The sequence below is a fragment of the Erinaceus europaeus genome, chromosome 11 (genome assembly GCF_950295315.1).
Source record: "Erinaceus europaeus chromosome 11, mEriEur2.1, whole genome shotgun sequence".
NCBI classification, from domain to species: Eukaryota; Metazoa; Chordata; class Mammalia; order Eulipotyphla; family Erinaceidae; genus Erinaceus; species Erinaceus europaeus.
The window spans coordinates 7,709,197-7,726,086 of record NC_080172.1 but is presented as its reverse complement, the minus strand read 5'-3'; the positions used below and the strand labels follow the sequence as shown (position 1 = coordinate 7,726,086).

General features: G+C 40.4%; 1 protein-coding gene across 5 annotated transcripts in view; it reads right to left on the bottom strand.

Moving 5' to 3' along the window:
- The window catches only part of LOC103110027 (V-type proton ATPase subunit S1-like protein), a 159,295-nt gene that overhangs the window by 106,253 nt on the left and 36,152 nt on the right, over nucleotides 1-16,890 (bottom strand). For 2 of the 5 annotated variants that reach the window (XM_060201130.1, XM_060201127.1), the window contains exon 7: nucleotides 9,343-9,667. In XM_060201130.1, coding sequence (XP_060057113.1) covers nucleotides 9,365-9,667 — 303 coding nt within the window. In that variant the 3' untranslated portion in view covers nucleotides 9,343-9,364. Of the gene's footprint in view, nucleotides 1-3,395; nucleotides 4,657-6,275; nucleotides 7,546-9,342; nucleotides 9,668-16,890 lie in introns of those variants that run through there. The other 3 variants (XM_060201124.1, XM_060201128.1, XM_060201129.1) reach the window with 3 other exon arrangements.

Sequence of the window (16,890 nt, the reverse complement as noted above, 5' to 3'; positions counted from 1 at the left end):
CTGTCTTCCCCTCCTCTCTCCATTTCTCTCTGTCCTATACAACAATGAACGACATCAACAATAACAATAATAACCACAACAAGGCTACAACAAAAGGGAGAAAAAAATGGCCTCCAGGAGCAGCGGATTCATGGTGCAGGCACTGAGCCCCAGCAATAACCCTGGAGGCAAAAAATAATTAATTAATTAATTAATTAATTAAAGTCTTGTTATCAAGTCTACAGAACCTCAGAGTAAAACTAAGTAATATCAGGGAACTTAATTATTTCAATGAATGGTAAATCTTAAATATCACCCCCAAACACAAGTTTGTACTTTAACAACAAAAACTTTTGAGATTTTTATAGTTTTCCAGGAAACACAGGTGGAAACTCAGGGGTGAGCAGTAAGAAATGATAAAATGCTCTGTTCATGGAGCTGCTGTCGTCGGCAAGGTGGAAGATTTCTCAGGCTTAGCGTGCAGCCATACCTACAATTTCTACCCTTTGAGTAATTCTTTCTGTGGCTAAGACACAATTTAGAAAATAATACTAGGAATGCAAAAATAATGTATTCCAAACTATCTGAAAGTGTGAGTCTATGTTCCATTACTGAGTGATCGCACCTCTAGTCAGAGTTCAGATTCGAAGGAAAGACTAAAAAAGAAAGTGTGAGTAGGAGAAAAAAGCTTGAAAATAAATAAATAAATAAATAAAACTTGATGGAGCAGGAGGAGGGCACTTGGGTAGACAAGATGTTAGAATAAGGACAGCAGAAGTGGAAGAAATGCAGGTCCGCTTTCAGTTTGCCTAGAACCTGTCTGGGGGAATGATGGAGACTGGGAAGGGGAGGTGGAATGCAAGGTGAGAAGCTACTCTCCCCACACACTGCTACTCCTTTGAGGTCAGCTCACATTAGCTTAGCCGTCACCCCTGGGACAAATCACCATAGACTTAATGGCTTAAAAATAACACAAATATATCTTCGTTTCTGGAGGTCAGAAGTTCTAAAATCAAAGTGTTGGCAGGGTTGCATTCCTTCTAAAGGATCTAGGAGAAATTGTATTTCCTAACCTTTTCCAATTTCTAGAGGGCTTCTCCATTCTCTGACTCATGGTTCCTTCCTAGTATTACTCATACCTTCTGCATCGTTTTATTTTGTTTTGTTTTGTTTTTAGTATCCATCTCCTACATAACACTCTATCTTAGCTGTCTCTCTTTTTCTCTTGTAAGAACCTTTGTAAAGGGTGGGGTAGATAGCAGATAATTATGCAAAGAGACTCTCATGCCTGAGACTCCAAGAGCTCAGGTTCAATCGTGCCCCAAACCACCATAAACCAGAGTTGAACAGTGCTCTGGAAAAAACAAACAAACAAAAAAAAACCAACCCAACAACAACAACAACAAAAATACCCAGAATAATCTATACACTCAAGACTTTTAACTTAACCACATGTTTGGAGTCTAGTCTATTTGGATATGAAAACAAAGTCACTGGTTTGAAGAATTAGGGCAAGGACAACTTCAGGCGGGGAGACTATTTTCCCTTTTATAGGGTCTACATTTAATATGCACACAAGAGTTTGGGGATTGCACTGGACCATCACTACCATGAAAGGGGTAAAACTTTGCTATTATTGGATAGAGAATTAGTTTAGGCATATATTTGTCTTCTCGTCTACAATGTTTTTGCCCGAACCACTAATTACAGAATGTCTAATTCACCATCATGGTATTTCACAGCATCAGATCTGGCCAGGGAACACATTTCACAAAATATGAAGTGTAGCCAATGGATTCATGCCCTTGGAACTCACTATTCTTACCACAGTGTCCATCATCTTGAAGAAGCTGATTTAACAGTGGAATGACTTTTTTAAGACATAATAGTGTCATATAAGCAATGCTTTTTAGCACCAGGATGTATGGGCCAAGATGTAGTCTACACCCTAAATTAAGAACCATTATCTGTGTCTCCTGTAACCAGAACTCATGGCTCTGAGAATCAATTGATAGGGAAAAAAAAAGTCCCTCTCACTAAAACACCTAGTAACTGACTAGTCTTTTTTTTTTTTTTTTTTTTTTTTTTGCTTTGCACTCCTGAATCTTTAGGCTCAGCTGGTTCAGTAGTCTTAGGCCCAGAGAGATAAATACTTTTATCAATACAAAAAGTAGTGATTCTATCAAACTGAAAGATACCACATATTCACATTAAAGTTCTATTACTATGGATTAGCAAAGGAAGAGGGTACTCCAGTAGTTTCCAAATAAGGGAAGCTTTGACATTTGCAATGTTTACAGAGAGATTGTTAGGTGTCTCAACTGCAGGACAGTGGATAGAGATCTGGAATTCTGCTTAACATCTTACAATGCACAGGACACACACACACACACACACACACACATGCACAATGACAAAGAACTACATAGCTCAAAATACCCATAGTGTGGAAATTCTGGATATTGGGTCCTGATGTTTCTCTATGAAGAGGAAATTATATTAGCACTACACAATGAGAGCAAAAAGGAACCCTGAGAGGCTCTTGGTACTTGCATATTCTGTAATAAGAGTCAATAGAAAGCCAAAAGCAGGACTATTGGGTTGTTGGGAAGTCATAACAACTTTTATATGTATTCCTATGCAAAAATGTGTCATGACATTTCCAACAACCCCACAAAGTCAGGAAGGACAGCGAATGACCCACAAACTTCAGAAATAAATATTTAGGTTACCCCACCTGGCAAGGCAGGCAAAAGAAGAAAATTATCAGTAATAGATAAACCATGAGACTAATGGCAGAAATGAAGAGAATAGTGGTTTGAGGTAATGTGTGTGTTCATGTGTGTGTGTGTGTGTGTGTGTGTGTGTGTGTGTGTGTGTGTGTGTGTGTGAGTGTGTGTGTGTGTGTGTGTTCGTGTGTGTGTGTGTTCATTTTTTTCTTTGCCAGTTTTTTGCCATCTAACACTAGATGCACTAATAATTATTACCCTAACATTACAGTATTTAAGTTTCAAGATCTCAAAGGGAAGTATTGGATAATCCAAAAGAATGGAATACTGTCCAAAACACAAAAAATATATTAATATCCACTTAGGCGGGAAAGAGTTAGCAAATTTTCAGCTGTATACAGGGTAATTATATCATGTTAGGCAAAAGTATGTATTTTATGTATGTATTTTAAGTAAAATCTTATAGCTATATTGGTGCAGAGCTGACGGCGGCTGGCCTGTAATAGTTTTCTAAAATATCAATACATCTAAGTGGAATTCTGTTGACCAGAATTCCTTGTGTTTGTCTGGTTAAGGTGGACCATGCTTTTGAGAAATATATCTGCTTGAGGTTAAGAAAGTAGAATTAAAGCAGCAGTCATATTGTGTGGGGTTTTTGTTTGTTTGTTTGTTTTGTTTTTATTTCCCTTTTGTTACCCTTGTTGTTTTATTGTTGTTGTAGTTATTGTTGTGGTTATTGATGTCGTCATTGTTGAATAGGATAGAGAGAAATGGAGAGAGGAGGGGAAGACAGAGAGGGGGAGATAAAGATAGACACCTGCAGACCTGCTTCACCGCCTATGAAGCGACTCCTCTGTAGGTGGGGAGCCGGGGGCTGAATCTGGGAACCTTGTGCTGGTCCTTGAGCTTCGCACCACGTGTGCTTCACCCCGCTGCGCTACCGCCTGACACAGTCATATTGTTTTTTAACCTTCCAAAGGCAGAGTCAGGTGTGGTTGTAGTTCAAACACATTACTTGTTATTTTCTGGTTCACCTTGTGGGCACATGGTATCACCAGGCCTTCATGATGCTCCTCCACCTTCTCCTGGATCTTCCTTCAACAACTGTACTTGCTGGACCACGTGGCTAGCTCCATGACAAAGTGCACCACTCATCAAGGTTGAAGGCAGTGAAAACTTACACAAGTTCCAGTTCACCCAAATGCCCCAGATGTTCTTTGTGAATTCTAGCTTGTCCTGGATGTCCCCCACTTTACATTCCTCTTCCTTTTCAACTATCTACTATGCAGACTTCAAGTTGAGGATCAGACATGATGACAACAGAAGATTTAACTAGCTTCCACAGCCAGGCACATAGTCAAGTATTTGTAAAAATGCATATACACAACATTGTACACACACACACACACACACACCAGTACCTCAGAAGAGAACCAGAATTGTATCCTTCTGATTGTACACTTCTGTAAAACTTGTAAGTACACTCTTTCAATACACAGTGAACACTTCAAATTTTCAAATAGCTATTATTTTTTTCTCCTTCTAAATAATCATGGCCAACTTATATTTGTAATTTAAATTAATTTTCTTAAAGTGGGTTTTTCAAACAATATGTACTTCAAAATCTGTATCTGTGCCTGCAGAGTTCTTCCTGTACTTGAGGTCAATTTAGAGTTGATTTCCCTTAAAAACAAATCAGAAAACCATTTTTGCAGCTGCAGGATAAAATAGACACAGAGTGCAACCAAATGGAGAAGTTTGTCAAGTTCCAACTTCTGACCACAAGGCCTTCTTCAAACATGAAGTGAATTCAGCCAATTCCATCTTCACTGCAATGCACGTTAAGGAAAATATCACTGTGGGAAAGAGAATTGCACTGGAAAATCAGGCTCAGTCTCAGAATATAAAATCCTCATCAAGGAGGGACATGGAATCGAGGATACAGGAGCTGAAGAAAGGAGGTGAAAATTAACATTAAAACACATGGATCGACCTGCAAACACCCATGTCCAGCAGAGAAGCAATTACAAAACCCAGACCTTCCACCTTCAATGATCCTGGGTACCCCACAATGATCCTGGGTCCATGTTCCCAGAGGGATAAAGAATAGGAAAGCTTCCAAAAGAAGAAGAAGAAGAAGAAGAATAGGAAAGCTTCCAATCCAATGGAGGGGATGGGACACAGAACTCTGGTGGAGGGAATTGTGTGGAATTGTACCCCTGTTATCTTATGGACTTGTCAATCATTATTAAATCAATTTTTAAAAAGTTAAAGCACTTACCAAATCTTGACACACATATTCTCCTGCAGCCTGTGCCCTCCCAAAAGGCAGAAAGAGAAGATGTGTAACTATAAAGACAGTTTCAGATTTCACTGGCATGAATCACTCAGTAGGAACAGGAAGATGTATGGGTTAAGAAGAATTTGAGACTATATAATGAGTTTTTAAAATGTAGTGTTTCATATAAATATGACAGCAAAGTTTTAAGGTCAGGGATCAATTTTGCCCAGAATGGTCTCACTGCTGAATAAAAATGAACATTTGGGAAAATATCACTGAAAAACAGATGGCAAAATTTAACTTCTTAACCAAAAAATATCATCATATACATTCTATAGTTAAACAATTAAGCACAAAAAATATTCCTAGATGTATTTAAGAATTTTTGTGTGATGATCTTTAAATTTAAAAGTTAGTACGAATCTTTGATAATCTAACCATATAGACATTTAAAAATATTTTACATTTTTTAACATATATATTGCATTTGTTTTGTATATAAATTGGATGGATGGATGGCAGAAGGACAAAGAACAGGATGGATGAGAGAAAGAAACATTTTGACCTGGATATCTTTAATCGAAGAAAATCATTCTTACTAAGAAGAAGAGCTCTTTTCTTTAAAAACAACATGATATGGACTAGGCAGCGGTGCACATACTAGACGAACATACACTTATTATAGTGCGCAAGGACTGACATTCAAGCCCCTGGTCTCTCTCAGTGAGGAGAAGATTTCACAAGCAGTGAAACAGTACTCTATCTATCCATGGTCTATGTATTTACCTATCTTTCTTTTCTCTCTCAATTTCTCTCTGTATCTATTCTAAACAAATACAAACACATTGTAGAAGCACCATAACTAAGTGTTTTGGCTATGAATGTGTGCTTGTTAGTGTTCAATCACTGTAAGAAAGTTCCAGAAATGAAAAGTTAGATTGTTCAATTGTTCTAAGAAAGAAGAATTCTCAGAATTTCACTGTGGCTTGAGAAAAAAAAAAGGTCCCTGAAGTTCAGAGAATATCTAGAAATTATAGAAAGAAAAAAGTGAAGTCGTCTAGATGATAGTGAAAATTCCAGTGGCTGTCATCAGGGGTACATGTGTTGAAAAATAATAACCATCATAACAACTAAATGTGACAGCACTTGTTTAATTTTTTAAAAAATTAATATAACTTTCATTAATTATTTAATAGTGGTCACAAAATCATAAGATTACAAGGCTACAAGTTCCACTCCACATCTCCCAATTCTATACCCCTCCCTCCCCCTTCCCCCACACCAGTGATAATGGCCATAGTTCTCACAAAGTCTTACAGTAGGGTCGTTTCTTCTTCTTTGACTATATTTTTGTGAAAAATTCATGTGCTTCCATTCTCTATGTTTTTCTTTCATCAAATATCAGAAGATCCAAACCACACTTGGAATTCCACTTGTCTGAAAAATACATCTGGTAATTCTTCTCTATATTTTGCTTTCTCCCTCTTGCTACAGAGGATCTCAATTTCCAAAGACAATAGAGTGGCCACGTATCTCATTAATGATGATTTTCCTATTACTGCTTACATCAATTTAAGAACAGCCAAGGGTGGCCATAGCCAGTAACTCCCTATCTCAGCCATGAACCCTTTGTTTGGCAGAGCTTTCCCAGGATTCTCAGGCTGCAGAGTTCCAAAATTGGGGAGCAGCAGTACAACATGTGGGTACATCTATGGGCAAATATTATACATGTGAACATCACTGTTCAAAGTCTCACAGCAAGGGGGAAAAGCCACAGCTCAGAACATCTGCTTTTACATCATGCTCAAGTTCCTTCCAACTTGCAAAACAAAGCAACAAATCTAGTTCAGTGTATCTAAATGAGTCTGTTACCAACAGAAAGCACATACCCTTCAGTGAGGATAACTGGAGAAGGGTGTATCGGGGGGAAAAGGACCACATTTATAGGTATTCCAAGAAGATAAAAGAGGGACATATAGTCCCAGACCTAGTAGCATCTGCTGCCATCTCCGAGCACAAGAAATAAGGAAAGACATTACTGGAACCCAGAAGGAGAAAGGAACCTTCAAAGAAGATAATAAAGCCAAGGGAACAAATGCCCCTCAAGGGGCTGGGTGGTGGCACGCCTGGTTGAGTGCACATGTTACAATGTGAAAGCATCTGGGCCCCCAGGTCCCACCTGCAAGGGAAAAGCTTCATGAGTGGTGAAGCAGGGCTGCAGGTGTCTTTCTGTCCTTTCCTTCTCCATCTCCTCCCCTCCTCTTCCTCTTGACTTCTAGCTGTTTCTATCCAATAAATAAATGAAGATAATTTTTAAAAATATCCTTCAATATCTCTATACTTTTCTACCCCCTGCCTCTTAGCTGTCAAGGTGTGAATGACTATGATATTTTTGATAGAATAATTTCATGCTGGACATGAATTAGGTTATAGACCCATCATCACAGACACCCCAGAAGATACCATTTCTCTGTTCACAACTCCTCTGACTACATTGTTCCTGTCTGGCACAGAGGATTATTAGAGAAGCTCTGGTAGGATGCAGAGTGAAGGGATCTGCCAAAAAAAAAAAAAAAAAAAATTATAGGCAAGTCCATATAAAAGAAAGTGGTGGTAAAAGCTGGTGCTGTCTCCAGAATTTATATTAAAGAAATAATTAAAAAATACCAACAACAACAAATGGAGGAGGAGGAGGAGGAGGAGGAGGGGGAGTCATCAAGCAGCACACAGGACTTGGATGTATGAGGCTGTAGTTCCATCTCCAGTACACCATATGCTGGAGTAATGCTCTAGTTCTCTCTCTCTCTCTCTCTCTCTCTCTCTCTCTCTCTATCTATCTATCTTTAAAAGAGAAAAAAAGTTGAAGAGGCACAAACTCATTAGAAACAGGACTAGAGGATTTGCCTTCAAATTGTGTTTACATTGGAAGCACACTGTTCTTACTTAGTTCAGTTTATTCCAAATGGTACCTAGGAGAGCTAATGGAGGTATAAATCATCAGACAACTGAAGCAAAGTTGGGCACTATAACCAGATGGGAATGGGAAGATACTGCCAAAACAATTGTGTCCTCTTCCCAGACTGTACTGAGCTGCCTCTGAATAGCAATGCAAATTAAGAAAAGTAAAGTCCTTAAACAGAGGGTTCTGCCATCTTGACAGGAATTCTCCATTCTCCCTAAATAATTTTAAGAGGAAAAAAAAAAGACTATTTTTTAAAATATTTATTTATTTATTTTCCTTTTTGTTGCCCTTGTTGCTTTTATTGTTGTTGTAGTTATTATTGTTGTTGATGTCATCATCGTTGGATAGGACAGAGAGAAATGGAGAGAGGAGGGGAAGACAGAGAGGGGAAGACCTGCTTCACTGTCTGTGAAGTGACTCCCCTGCAGGTGGGGAGTCGGGGCTTGAACCGGGATCCTCATGCCAGTCCTTACGCTTTGCACCACGTGCACTTAACCCACTGCGTTACTGCCTGACTACCAAAAACGACTATTTTTAAAACAAAATTGGAACACGATTCTGAAAGAGGCAAACTATAAAATAATTTAAAGTCTGAACTTCCAGATGACTTTGGATTTATTTTTTTCTATACTTTTCATATCCAAATTTGTACAGGTAAGGCATATCTTCTTTTGTATTCATCTTTTTGTTTTTTATCCAAAATGTAAAGTACCCCTCGGGGACAGCAATCACATTTATCTCTTTGGGATGCTAGAGATCTCTCTTTCACTGCCCCAAGTCTATCAAAGCAATTCATTATTTATTTCCTTAAAAAAATAATAAATCGGGAGTCAGGCAGTAGCACAGAGGGGTAAGCATATGTGGTGCAAAATGCAAGGACCGGCACTGGTCCCGGTTCGAGCCCGGGCTCCCCACCTGAAGGGGAGTCGATTCACAGGCGGTGAAGCAGGTCTGCAGGTGTCTGTCTTTCTCTCCCCCTCTCTGTCTTCCCCTCCTCTCTCCATTTCTCTCTGCCCTTTCCAACAACGACAACAATAATAACTACAACAATAAAACAACAAGAGCAACAAAAGGGAAAATAAATAAAATAAATAAATATAAAAAATTAAAATAATAATAAAGCAAAAGGGGGCAAGTGGTGGCACACATTACATTGTGAAAGGACCCAGGTTCAAATCCCTGGTCCCCACCTACAGGGGGGAAGCTTCACAAATCGGGAAGCAGGACTGCAGGTGTCTCTCTGTCTCTTTCCCTCTCTATCTCCTTCTTCCCCCTCTCAATTTCTCTCTGTACCAAATAAATAAATAATTTTAAAAGAAAATAAATCATTGAAAAATAATAAAGAAAGAATCAAGTCACTCAGTTAAAACTTCGTGCTATAGTGGACTTACTGTGGTAGACAGGCTTCTGCTCTTAAACATAAATTTTGCAGATCTGCTGATTCCTTAATTCATAACATTCCGCTCCCTGACTTCTCAGCAACTCCTTCTCTTCTGCTACATCTCGAGCTTTCAGCTGGGGGAAGTGGACCGGAGAGGCAATGAAATCGTAGTGGCGGTCCAGATACCGCAAGTACATGAGCATGTGCAGGGCATAGGCCAGCACCAGCAACAGGATCAGGGACATCGCCAGGCCGATCAGAATGGCAGGTGTGAAAGAAGAAGCACAGTCTCTCGCTTTCGCAAACTGCCTCCCCTTGATGGCGAAGCCTTGGATCTGTCAAAGGAAAGAACTTGAGTGTGACACAGTCTTTCTCTCTCAACGTCTACCTTCCACTTGGCTCAGAGGTTCTGGGCCCTTCATTAATCAAATTCAAAATAGGTCATATTTGTTGATATGATTTAAGCATGAGGACTTCCGGAGACGGAGCTACGAGCAGCAGATCGCTTTCTCTCCTCTCCTCTCCTCTCCTCTCCTCTCCTCTCCTCTCCTCTCCTCTCTCTCCTCTCCCGGATCAACTAGGAATACCAAAGGAGACCACCCAGACCGAAACAAGACAGGACTAGAATGACCACAGGAACCCAGTAAATCACCTGTGAGTACAAACACGTGTGGCTGGTGACAGAGAGGAGAGAGGGGCCTAAGGAGAGATTGACTGCTAACAGTTCAACAGTTTGTCAGTGGAGACACCACCTCCAGTCTGCTCCACCAACAAGGGGACAGCTGAAGGGAGGAAAGGACTCCCTAGAGACTCACCAAGTGCAACTCTGAGTCTCCATTGCTACTACCCTCAGAATCTGGAGCAGCAACAGGGAGGGACACCAGGGGACAGAGATCTAACCGGGAAACTCAGGAGAAGACCTATACCTCCGTGGCATAGCTGAGGGGCTGTGAAAGTCTCTTTGCATAACCACTGGATTATCTCTGCCACACCCTGCTTTATCTCTTGGTCAGGAGTCAGTGATTAAGCTAAGAAACCTATTGATAGTTTAAAAGCCCTCAGGCTCCCATAGCCTACAGGGAAGAAAAAAAAAAGAGGCTTTTATACCACTGAGCTCCAACTCAGGGATTGAAAAAACTGTTAACTTCCACCACAGTAAAACCTTTAATTAAATTACTTAGACACAAGTCAATCCAGGTAATAGTGATCAATAATTTGAAAAGTACTGATAAAGGGAACTCATAACATAATATATAAAATGGTTAAAACAACAAGAAAAAATATTGGAGACTCGAACCAGGACAAGAGTCCAGCTAAAAGTCCTCCAGAGGGTGAAGCACAAAACAACGAGTTCAACATACAAACATTAGCTAAGGAAATAATAACAGGAGTGAGTAAAGAATTTGAAAAAATTGTAATCAGAAATGCAGGAACAACAAATGAGAATATGGAAGAAAATTCTAATAATCTCATGGTTATTAGAGAGCTGAAAGCTGAAATCGCTGAGCTAAGAAGGCAACTAGCTGAACAAGCTAAAACAGTATCAGAGCAGGGCAACAAAATAGATGAACTCCAGAAAGCCGTAGAGGGCAGAGAGAATAGAATCTATGAGGCTGAAGACAGAATTAGCAAGATTGAGGATGAATTAGAGACAACTAAAAAAGAAGTAAGAGATCTCAAAAAGAGATTAAGAGATGCTGAAAACAACAACAGAGTCCTATGGGACGACTCTAAAAGAAACAATATATGCATTATTGGCTTACCAGAGGAAGAAAGAGAAGGGGAGGAAGAAAGCATTCTCCAGGCCATAATAGCTGAAAATTTCTCTAGTCTAGACAACACCAAAGACATAAAGATTCAAGAAGGCCAGAGGGTCCCAAACAGAATTAACCCAGACCTAAAGACACCAAGACATGTCATAGTTAGAATGGAAAGGAATAAGGATAAAGAAAGGATCCTCAAGGCTGCAAGAGAAAAACAAAGAGTCACCTACAAAGGAAAACCCATAAGATTAGCAGCAGACTTCTCCATACAAACACTACAGGCCAGAAGAGAATGGCAAGATATCTATCGAGTGCTCAATGAGAAAGGCTTTCAGCCAAGAATACTATATCCTGCTAGACTGTCATTCAGACTAGATGGAAGCATCAAAACCTTCTCAGACAAGCAACAGTTGAAGGAAGCAACCATCACCAAGCCTGCCCTGAAAGAAGTTCTGAAAGGTCTCCTATAAACAACCAGACCACCACAAATAGGACATATATCAAAACACTCTAAAAACTCTACAAGAATGGCGTTAAAATATCTTCAATCTTTGATATCAATAAATGTCAATGGCCTGAATTCACCTATTAAAAGACACAGAGTAGGAAGATGGATCAGAAAACACAACCCAACAATATGTTGTCTATAGGAAACTCACCTAACTCAACAAGACAAACACAGACTTAAAGTGAAAGGATGGAAAACTATCATACAAGCCAATGGCCCACAAAAAAGGGCAGGAACAGCTATTCTCATATCTGACATGATAGACTTTAAAATAGATAAGATTAAAAAAGATAGGAATGGACACTACTTAATGCTCAGAGGATCAGTCAATCAAGAGGACTTAACTATTATTAACATCTATGCACCCAGTGAGAAGCCATCTAAATACATCATACTTCTACTGAAAGAGCTACAGCAATATATTAACAGTAACACAATCATAGTAGGGGACTTCAACACCCCACTGTCTCAACTTGACAGATCATCCAGGAAGAAAATCAGTAAAGACATAAGGGAGCTAAATGAAGAGATAGATAAACTAGAACTATTGGACATTTTCAGAGTCATTCATCCCAAGAAACTGGAATACACATTTTACTCAAATCCACATGGATCATTCTCAAGGATAGACCATATGTTAGGCCACAAAGACAGCATCAGCCAATTCAAGAGCACTGAAATCATCCCAAGCATCTTCTCAGACCACAGTGGAATTAAACTAACACTTAACAATCAGCAAAAGATTAGTAACAGTCCCAAAATGTGGAAGCTCAACAGTACACTTCTTAACAACTTCTGGGTCAAAGAGGAAATCAAGGAAGAAATCAAAATGTTTTGATTTAAGCATGAGATCTAACAGATGCAGGTGTACTTTATAGGGACAGATGAGGAAACGATTTTAAATCAAGACTGGCCCCAAGACTATGGGATATAATTAGAAGACTCATGAATTCAAATCTGAAATAAAACTCCCTTGACACCTACTCCTTAGGAATATTCTCGTTCAGCTAACACCACAACTGTTGTGTTACCTCTAAAAGTTAAAGCACCCTCTAAACTGCAGAAATGATAGCACAAATACTGTAAAGAATTTTGTCAGCCAGAGAGATAGCTCACCTGGTAAGGTGCCCGCCTTACCATGCATATGACCCAGGTTTGAGTTCCAAGTACACCACATGGCAGTATGTGCTTAAAGGAAGTTTCAATGCTGTGGTATTTCTCATGCAATCTCTCCTTTCTCTCTCTCTCTCTCTCTCTCTCTCTCTCTCTCTCTCTCTCTCTCTCTCTCTCTCTCTCTCTCTGTCAGGCAAGAAAGCAAGAGAGATAAAGCACCAGTAATAACAAAACAGAACAAAATGAGTCTATGTCGGGAGACAGGTGGTAGCGCACGTGGCGCAAAGCACAAGGACCTGCATAATGATCCTGGTTCGAGCTCCCAGCTCCCTACTTGCAGGGGAGTCGCTTCACAGGCGGTAAAGCAGGTCTGCAGGTGTCTTTCTCTCTGTCTTCCCCTCCTCTCTCCATTTCTCTCTGTCCTATCCAACAATGACGACATCAACAACAATAATAACTACAACAACAAAAAACAAGAGCAACAAAAGGGAATAAATAAATAAATAAATATTTTTTAAAAAAAGGTTATCTGTTTTGGTTCCTCTGCCCTTGAGTCTACTGACAGGAATTACACAAGATAAGTCTTTAAAGGAGTGAACTAAGAATACAGAGGGGCTGATGGTGGCCATCTGGTTAAGTGCACATATTATAGTGCACAAGATCCAGGCTCAAGACCCTAGTCCCCACCTATAGGAGGAAAGCTTCACGAGTGGTAAAGCAGGGTTTTAGGTGTCTCTCTGTCTCTCTCTCCTACTCTAGCTCTCTCTCTCTCTCTCTCCCCCAATTTCTCTCTATTCTACCAAATTAAATAAATAAGTAAATTAAAAATATATAGATGATGGAAAAGCTAGCACAATATTGAAGATTTTTGATGTGCTAAGAGCTGCCTTAACCTATTTATTTATTATGCACAAATGCCATTGGCATTCCTGTTTTATAAGTGAAGATCTGGAGGGGAAATTCTGCAAGTCACTTGCCCAGAATCATACAGCACTAGACGTAGCAAAGTTAACACTCCAGTCCAGGCAATACGGCTTCAGTATAAAGATATATTGGATAGACACAGCTAGAATTTGAGAGGAAGGGAATGATGGAGAGGCTGAGAGACAGAGAGACACCTGCAGCCCCGCGGTGTGACATTTGCGAAGCTCTCCTCCTACTGGTCAGAGATTGGGGGCTTGAACCTGGGTCCCCGTGCATTGTAGCATGTGCACTCAGCCAGGTGAGTAATCACCCAGCCCTGTCGATTCTTGGTCTACACTATAGTGCTATTTCTTCTTCCTCCCTTCACAGTCTCTCCCTTTTTTGTCAGTTTGACTCTACAGATTTGATGCTCACTTTGAAAAGGAGTTGTATACCAATCTTTCCTTGCATATTGCCCACAGAATTGAAAGGATAACTTTCTCATCTGTGCATTTAGTTTATTATTTCCCAGTAGGATGGCCTCAAATTGGCAGTTGACCCCAATATCTGAATACAGTCAAAGTGAAAAAAAAAATCAGGGCTAACAGAACCATTACTCTAAAATGGAAGCGAACACTTGGGGAAGGTAGTGTCCCACATCTCACCGGCTTTTAGGGTATTAAAAAAAAAAGCCATCTAATTGACTTAAAAAAATTTTTTTATTATTTATTTTCCCTTTTGTTGCCCTTGTTTTATTGTTGTTGTTGTTGATATCATCGTTGCTGGATAGGACAGAGAGAAATGGAGAGCGGAGGGGAAGACAGAGAGGGGGAGAGAAAGATAGACACCTGCAGACCTGCTTCACCACCTATGAAGCGACTCCCCTGCAGGTGGGGAGCTGGGGCTCAAACCGGGATCCTTAGGCCGGTCCTTGTGCTTCACACCACATGTACTTAGCCCACTGCATTACCTCCCGACCCCCCGAATTGATTTTTAAAGGGTGCATGAGAAAACTGTATTATACTAGAGTGCTCACTGGGAGTTTATTTTTATATATATTTTTTAATTATATTTATTTATTGGATCGAGGCATCCAGAAATTGAGAGGGAAGGGGGAGATAGAGGAGACACTTGCAGCCCTGCTTCACTACTCGTGAAGCTTTCCCCCTGCAAGTGAGGACCAGGGGCTCAAACCTAGATCCTTGCACACTATAGCATGTGCGCCCAACCAGGTGCGCCACCATTTGGCCCCTTATTTTTATATCTTAAGGAAGCAGTTAGTTGTGTTTGTTTTCCCATTTAAACATGACTGTAGCCACTCATGCCACAGACCAAAGGGCCTCTAGAAAGAATCCTAACAGCTTCCGTTAATTTGCAGGTTTGTGTGTTGTCAGCACTGCATTTCATTTCTGAGTGTTTTGTTTTGTTTTGTCTTGTTTTTTACTTGTTTTGTTTTGTTTGGTTTGGATTGGTTTTACCAGAGCACTTAGCTGGTTTATGGTGGTGTGGAGGATTGAACCTGCGACTTTGGAGGCTCAGGCATGAAAGTCTCTTTGCATAACCATTATGCTATCTACCCCCACCCTTTCAAGTCATCTTTTTAAGTAGAAAGAGAGAGACAGACACAGAGAGAGGAAGAGAGAGACCACAACATCAAAATTTCCCCCCAATATGACATGGGCCTGACCCACACCTGGGCCATCTGCATGACAAACTGGGCAAATTATATACGTGAGCTATCTTGCTGGCCCAAGAATTCCAACAGTTTCTAAATTTAAAAAAAAAATACATATTATCTTTATTTAATGGATAGAAATGACCAGAAATTGAGAAAGAAGGGGGAGGTAGAGAGGGAGAGAGACAGAGAGACACCTGCAGCACTGCTTCACCACTCACAAAGCTTTCCCCCTGCACATGGGGATCGGGGGCCTCAAACCTGGGTCCTTGTGCATTGTAACATGCGCGTCCAGCCAGGTGTGCCACCACTTGGGCCCTCCCAACAGTTTCTACAGGGCAAGATGGTTTCTAGGATCCTAGACCTGTTCCATTCTATGAAGAGGCAAAGTGGCTTTCTCTTTAAACTAGTGACACTGCTCTTGTTCCTCAATGAGAAAAAAAAAAAAAAAAAAAAAAAAGATAGCCTCATTTGACACTGTAACTCCAACCAAAGAAAACGTCCTCATATCAACCACCAGTCAACTCCTTACCACTCTTGGTTGAAAACAGTATCTTTGGATGAGGATGCCTAAAGGCAATATGTCCATTCATTTTCTGGACCAGTGGTTGCAAATCCTGTGTTTAGACCACAAATGAGTTTGTTTGGCTGAGAGTTCTCAGTATCTTAAAATGTTCCCGTAAGAACATAAGCTTCTCTCTTTTGTTGAACAGTTGCAAAATTCAGTTACACTAGGCCTGCACGTTCCTGCAAAGCAAAAAGTAGCTAACGCAAAATAAGACACGTTCCTTGTGAGGCTGACTGTACTTCATTACAGTTCCCAGCTGGTCTACTTCAGGCCTTTTGAGTTTTAACCCCAGGCAATTGAGTTTGCTATGCATGGAACTAATATCACTCTACTTTTTATTCCTAGAATAAATCAAATCATTAAAGGGCTGTGTGTGTGTGTGAGAGAGAGAGAGAGGCTCCCAACACTCACTTCTGTACTCCTTGTAAGGATGCTGTTAAGTATACTGGTGCATTGCACAACACCAAATATAGATTTGTTCCTCACAAATGCATCTTCCATAGTCAGTCTCATGAATATGTAAGCGAATGATTCTTTCTTTAGAAGGTTCAAAGCTTCAGAGTCCAATTATGGTGTTCCCTCCAGTCAGGGGACAGGTGACCTTGTGGTCTTACGTCCCGATCTCACCAGTGGTTCTAACTGGTCTCTCTCTTGCCTCTGATGCCGGCACTACAAATCTACTGCTCCAGGCAGACATTTTTTCCATTTGATTGGATAGGACAGAGAGAAATTGAGAGAGGAGGAGGAGGAGATAGACGGGAAGAGAGAAAGAGAGATACCTGCAGACCCGCTTCAGTGCTTGTGAAGCAACCCCCCTACATGTGGGGAGTGGAGTCTTGAACCAGGATACCTGTGCAGGTCCTTGCTCTTTGTACTATGTGCACTTAACCTGGTGAGCCACTGCCTGACGCCCTCTTCTTTTGCTTTTTCTTGTTTCTTTTCTTTTTTTTTTTTTTTTTTTTTTTTTGCCTCCAAGATTATTGCCGGGGCTCGGTGCCTGCAGCACGAATCCACTGTTCTTGGAGACC